Below are 6456 nucleotides of genomic sequence, written 5' to 3'. Positions count from 1 at the left end.
GCCACTGAGGGCCTTATCTGGCCCATCAAAGGCAACCCCCAAATCCTGGTCATGGGGTGACCTACTTACCCTGACCCCAACAGTCCACTGATCCTACCCCAAGGACTGACTCACTAACCTTGGCCACTGACACTACCCACAGACTGACTGAACCCCACACCCTGTCCTCTAAGTCCGGCCAGACTGACTGCTGCCAGTTTCTACCCACACATATCCCCGATCTTGCCACAGTCTGGCCGAACCCCAACTCTGGCCACACTCTGACTCCTCACTCTGCTTCAGACTGACCCCTGTTCTTTGTCAAAAAGCGACCCCTTGACTTTGCCACTGATCGACTCCTAACATCAAAAACAGAACAATTAAATGCTAAACTCCTGTGAGTGAAACAGGACAGCAGAGAAGGGAGAATGGGGGTGGGGGTGGGGGGGACTTCCCGGAGGACCCGGGCAGTCCTGGGGCCACACTCGGAAGGTCGGAGAGGCCTTGTGCGGGGCACGTCGCAGGCGCTCGAGGAATGCGAGTGGCCTGAAAGAATGAAGGAAGGAAGGAACGGGGCGCGATCCAGGGCTGCCGCCCGGCCGGGGCAAAACTGCGAGGCAGGAAGCGAGGTGGGGGCGCGCCGGGGCCGCAAAGGCCCCGAGCGCAGCTGGGGGCAGCGGGAGAGCAGCCGGGTCAGCGACTCCGCTCGGTGAGGGGCCTCCGTCACCCCGCCCCCAGACCGGGAGGCTGGGAACCGGGAGGCCGCGCTGCAGGCGGAGCGGCGGGGGCGCCGAGAGGCTCCGGATGGGCTGGGAGCCCCGCCCGCAGGCTGCGGAGGGAGCCGGAGCCAGAGCGGAGCCAGAGCTCAGACATCCGGGCGCCAGCGAACACCTGCGAGCGGCCCCCAGGGCCTGCGGGGGGAGCGCGGGCCGCCGGGCCGGGGGCGGGGCGAGGGGGCCGGCGCCGCCCACTCGGGCTCCGGGCCATGTGGGCCCAGACTCCGCCCCTGCCTGGGCGCCGCGAAGCTGCGGGTGGGGAGCGGCTCTCTCGGGAGGCCCGGGACTGTACACAGCGGTACCCTGGGACTGGTTCTGCGGAAATGAGAGCGCGACCATTTTTCCGGGTGTAGCCTGGGGAAAGGAGGGGAGTGGTGGCCACGAGGGGTGATGAGGCCGGGAAGAAAGATAATTGAAAGTTGTGCCGGGCATCCACAGCTAGACAAAGCTGTAATTTGCCTTCTGGAAAGGGCACCATCCCTGGTGTTAGAGGCATGAATTTGAACCCCTGCTTTGTTACTTAGGAGTTGTGGGACCACGGTCAAGTTCTGAACCTGTGTTTGTATTTTCAAAGTAAAGATATTTCCCAGATGCCCGCACTTGCAAGCTGTTGCTAGAATCGCATGCGGTCCTGAGCGCACTACACTCTAGTGATGATGGCTCTTGTCATTCCGGGAGCCTGGTGGATGCTCTGAGTTTTTTCTTCAATCCGAACAACAAACCATAAAGGAAGGTACCATCACCCCCCTTTCACAGATAGGGAACAGGGGGAGAGCTAGGGTGACCAGGCGAAGGGAATGCGAAGGAAGAGAGCAGGATTCGACTAGAGGAGGGATCCTGGCCCACACAGTGGTGGGGTTCCCAATCCTTGCTCTGCCACTTCCCTGCTGTGTGACCTGGATCAAGTTACTCAGCCACTCTGAGTCTGTTTCCTCTGTACAAAGGCAACAATGATACCACCTAGCTGGGTTGTGATGAGGATTAAAGAAAATTAAGGCAAAATAGAGTCTGGCACAAGGTAGGCACTCTACATGATTATGAGGGAAGACACTACCCTGTCTCTAGGAGTTTTCCGACCTAGGGCCAAATGCTTTCACTCTCTAATGACTAATGGATTGGCGAACTGTTCTGGGCTTTTGTCCCGGCCACCTGAACAGCTGAGTCCCGGCAGACCTGACAGGCAGTTTCCTCTGAATTAGCTTAATAATACCTTGTAGGTGTGTGATGCATTTCAAAGAACTTTCCCACCATTATCTCCTGTGCTGGGAGGTGGCAGTGCCAGAATCACCAGCTGCTGGGCAAGGGAGGCTCGGTAGGATGAAGTGGCTTGCTCAAGGTCATATGGCAGGGAATCTGCAACTCTCACCTTCCATCGCCTCACAACTTCTGAGTAAACTGAAGGCAGCACGTTGTGCTGAAAAGGGTGCGGGATGTGGCATCCAAAGACTTGAATTCAGTGCTTGACTGTACTGCAATTAATGCTGCACTGTGGGCTCAGGATCAGCTCCCTTTTACAGATGCAGAAACTGAGGCTCAAGAGAGGCCTGCTGTTACACAGCTAGTATGTGGTAGGATAGGGATTCATACCCTGTGTGTGGTGCTCTCCAGAGCCAGCCCAGCACACCTTACCATCTAAGCTTCACCCAGCCTGGGTCTTTCACTTGATTTGGGGCAAGGGTTCCTCACAGGGTAGTGTTGGGGGAGTGTCTGTGGGTTTCCCAGGGAGATGGAGAAAGCTGCTGTTCCTTGGCAAATATGTGTGTGTGCGTATGTGTGTGTAGTTTCTGAAAATAGTGTTCGTACCTCACATCGGATCATCAAAACAGACCAGGCCCAAAACAGGTTACGAACCGCTAGTTGGGAGTTAAGATGGTTAGCAAAGAAAGAGGTTGCCCCCGCCCCATGGCCCTTTTCACCCCAGATTGCTCAGCAGGGTTAAGGCATGAAGAGTAATGACATGATCTGTCTGTTATGAAATATGGCAGCAACACAAACCAAGGGCCAACACACAGATGAGATCATATCATAAACAGGAATCCAGTGAGACCAGGCACCTGGTGGAGCCCACCTGGGGAGCAGCTGGGTGGGGGTCCCACTACTATTACAATTGCTGTAGTTAAGGTTCAGGTCTCATCACTACCTCTCTAAGGGGCTGTGAGATCCTGGTTCAGACCCATAGCTCACTAAGCCTCAGTTCCCCCTTTCTGAACCAGGGATAAAGATGCTTACATTGTAGACTCCAGATGGAGGTGTCGTGGGAAGGGAATACCAGGAATGAGGACTGTGGAACCTCAAATTCCCAGCCCAGGGTTGGTCTACAATTGCCTGTCCCGAGATAGTGGTAGAGGAGGGATTAGTACCAGTACTTCCCAGTCAGCACCCAAATCCCTCGCATCAAAGTGACTGGGGAATTGAGGGAAGAGAGAAATTTCTCTCTTCCTTTTTCCAACCTTGGAATCCCACAAGGAAGCCAGACCTGAGCAACGGGTCATCAAGCCTAGTCATCCTTCTTTTCATCTTAAAAGGGTCTATCAACCACCACCCATGTCTGGGCACCAGGTGAGGTTACCCCCCCCCCCCAGGTTCCACGCTTTCCACTTCCCCTGCTAGAAAAGCATCCTGAGTAATGCGCCACACTAACAGCCACATGCTAAGTGAGTGGAACGGTTCTCAAGGAATCTAAGAACTGGAACTCAGGAGACCTCAGTTCTGGCCTGGGTCCCCAACTTGCTGGGTGAACTTGTGCCCATCACTTCCCCTCTCTGACCTTCCCCTTGTCTGTAAAATGAGGAGGCAGGGCCAAAGATCTCTGCACCCAGCCATCAATGGATACGGGGCTCCCACCACAAGCCTCTCCCATACTGCAACTCTAGCCTCAGCCTCAGCCTCAAGGGGGGCAATTTTCCTATCTCCCTCTTAGAGAACAAACGAGTTTGCCTTTAAGCCCCAAGGACATTTCTTCTTGCCCTAAATTCATCCAGCGTGAGTGTATGGGGGAATGCCGGTGCCCAGTCAGATTATATACACGTGTTTAAAAACCGTTTATTATGCAAAATGTTAACTTTTATAAAAAGTTTAATATACATCGCCTGGTTACAGAAAGTCACCTTCCTGTAAAAAAGGTACAAAAGCTATATACTCTATTATAGAGTTCATTCATAATCAGGGCAACAGAGCCTTTCTCCGAGGAGACCAGAGGACCAGCCCTGCCTGCCTTGGCAGAGTTTGGAGAGCAGCCACTTCTCCCCACAGCTCCATACTCTGAAAAGACAGTCTTTAAACCTGGGAGTGGGGTGGGGGCTGCATGACATGGCCCAGCTGGTACCCAGAGCTAGCTCTGGCTCTTCAGGCCACCGAAGTTCACAGTCCTTCGTTCCCGGGCGCCAGGTCCAGCCTCGAGGCGTTTGGGGGAGTCGCGTGGGCAAGGGCGAGGTTGGGGCCCATCCACGCCCTTGAGCTTCCGGCTGGAGAGGGTCCCGGGGTCCCAGGCGGAGCGGGCGCCAGCACCTGCGTTCTAGGCGGGGGAGGGAAGGAGACAAGAGAGCCGTCAGTTTCCGCCGAGCGCCGGGGCTGGGGCCGTCCGCAGACTAGCCGGCGCCAGGGAGGAAACTTGGTCTCTACCTCCAGCTGATAACTCGGCGCCCCGCGCTGCCCCCACCCAGTTGGCGCCAAAGGACCACAGGCGGAGCTTGCATTACCCCACCCCCTTGGAACTGACACCAGTTAGGAGGGGGCTGAGGAAGACTGTTCCAAAGTTCTCTTTACAACCCCAGAAAGGCTATTTAGTCGGATCCTTGCCTACTTTCCCTAGTCTTTGGCCACGGAGGAGGGCAGAGATAACCTGCGTTTAACGCCGGAATACACAATTAATGGAAATCGGCTCTGTCGTTCATTTACTAACACCGTTGGCAAGTCGCTTGCCCCTCTCTAGGCTCACTTTCCCCAAACTGAAGGGGCAGGCAATCCCCTGCTAAGTCCCGGATTTGTTGTTTAAGCCCTTCTCCTCCAGGGGATACTCACCTGGAGGCGCCAGGACGGGTCAGTGGCAGAAACTCCTCTTGTCGTTGGAGATCACAAGTTCCGGAGTGAGGTCGGCTGTCTGAGAAAGAAGAGGAAGAGAATTAAGCAAGACGCTTGGGAGCTCTGGGCGGGGGTGGGGTGGGGTGGGGGGGTCCACAATATCCCGACCTCGCGCTCAGCCCCGCCTCAGCTCCGCGCACACCTAAGCGCACCTGGATGGGGAGATGCGGGCCGTCTGGGGGCCCGGGGGCAGGCTCGGCCAAGACCACCTGCAGATCGAGGATATAGTCGATGACGCGCTGCAGGATTTCCACCTGGCTAAGCTGAGTGCCTCGCGGGACTCCGGGTACCAGTTCCCGCAGGCGCGAGTAGCAGTGGTTCATGTCGTCGAGCAGGCTCAGCGGCTCCTCCGCTGCCGGGCCTTTGCCGCGGCCCCGCGCGATGGCCAGGCTACGCTCCGAAAGGCAGCACACCGCCTCGTAGCAGCCGCGCACCGGGCTCAGCGCCTTCATGTTGGAGAGTGAGGACAGAGGTGCAGAAAGGACGATGACCACAGAGAACCTAGATAAGCTTGCAACTCGCTCACGCCGGCCGTGGCCGGCTCTTATAGAGCCGAGCTCAACGGCACGCCCTTTTATGCAAAAATATCCTCCCCGGCTCCGCCTCCGCTGACCCTGGGCGTTCACAGGCCGGTTAAATTGCAAACAGGCTTCCTCCCGCTGGTCTGACGCCGAATACCGCAGAGCCGCGGATTCAAAGAATGAGGAAGCGCTGATACTGGGGAGAGGCGGGCTTCTTCGCCAGCAAGGATTTAAAAACTCACTTAAAACCATTAACTTTAAGAATTTGCCTTTTCCTGGCAGCGCCCCAGATCTTTGAGCTCCCCTGCCAGTCCCCCTCTGCCCAAACACTGGTACGAACCCACTGCAGGTCCGATCCGAGGTCATAAATCCCTGAACAGCAAAGCTTTTTTTTTTTTTTTTTTTTTTTTTAAGCAAAAGATTTTTTTCAAGGGAAACTTGTAAGGAATTAGTGCCGCCTTGTTCCCCAATTTGCTGTTCGTCTGACCTCCAGACTCACTGGCGTCAGGAATTATCTTGTGACCAGAGGAAAAAAAAAATTAATTGCGGTGAAGCTGAGGTTACAATGAAGAAAACAGATTTGGGCTAGGCGCTGAGATTGCAGAAGGAGGAGGGGAAGGGGGTTTGGGCAAAGAACACTATTTTTTTTTTGAGCAACTGGGGAAAGGGGGTGGGGGGGAGAGTAGCAGCCTGAATCCATGTTTTTTTTTTTTTTTTTTTTTTTTTTTTTTGCATAGAGAAGGAAAAGCGCCCCGACCCTCGGGTCCCATGCATTCCATAAGGAGCCAAATATATGACCAGTCGTGTTTTGGAAATGAGTTTGATTAGAATTTTGGACGAGGTTTTTAATGTGAGAGAACAGAAGGGTGAGAGTTCTCTATCAATCTTTTTAGCAGCCCCCTCCCCGCATTCCATCAGTGAATCTTGCTTCACCTGTTCCCCCCAGGCTCCACACACCTATATACAGAAAGCAATAGTTTGGTAATTTTATTGCTCTATTGTCTGTCCCCTTCTACTATGGAGGGGCAGGCCACCTGGACTTGATTATTCTTAGCCCTTCTGAAATAGCTCCAGCTGTATCTGAGGGCCCAGGAAAGGGA

The 6456-nt window shown here is 54.8% G+C and overlaps 1 protein-coding gene across 1 annotated transcript; it reads right to left on the bottom strand.

Annotated features, from left to right (window-relative positions):
- Positions 1–3777: 3777 nt before the first annotated feature.
- ID3 (inhibitor of DNA binding 3, HLH protein) lies at positions 3778–5374 on the bottom strand. The gene is made up of 3 exons (XM_037818329.1): positions 4988–5374; positions 4776–4854; positions 3778–4269 (listed from the first exon to the last, which is right to left on the bottom strand). Exons 1-2 carry the CDS (start codon positions 5285–5287, stop codon positions 4795–4797), a joined length of 360 nt encoding a protein of 119 aa, XP_037674257.1. The 5' UTR covers positions 5288–5374; the 3' UTR covers positions 3778–4269; positions 4776–4794.
- Positions 5375–6456: the final 1082 nt, after the last annotated feature.

The sequence above is a fragment of the Choloepus didactylus genome, chromosome 2 (genome assembly GCF_015220235.1).
Source record: "Choloepus didactylus isolate mChoDid1 chromosome 2, mChoDid1.pri, whole genome shotgun sequence".
NCBI classification, from domain to species: Eukaryota; Metazoa; Chordata; class Mammalia; order Pilosa; family Megalonychidae; genus Choloepus; species Choloepus didactylus.
Note: the sequence above shows the minus strand (reverse complement) of the source record. Positions and strands in the feature narration are given on the sequence as shown.

What these genes read in the sequence shown, in the direction of transcription:
- ID3 (XM_037818329.1), bottom strand. Translation starts at nt 5,287, where the DNA reads ATGAAGGCGCTGAGCCCGGTGCGCGGCTGCTACGAGGCGGTGTGCTGC. An exon ending in GCCCGCATCTCCCCATCCAG is followed by an intron (nt 4,855 to 4,987) that starts GTGCGCTTAGGT and finishes CTTCTTTCTCAG; the next exon opens with ACAGCCGACCTCACTCCGGA.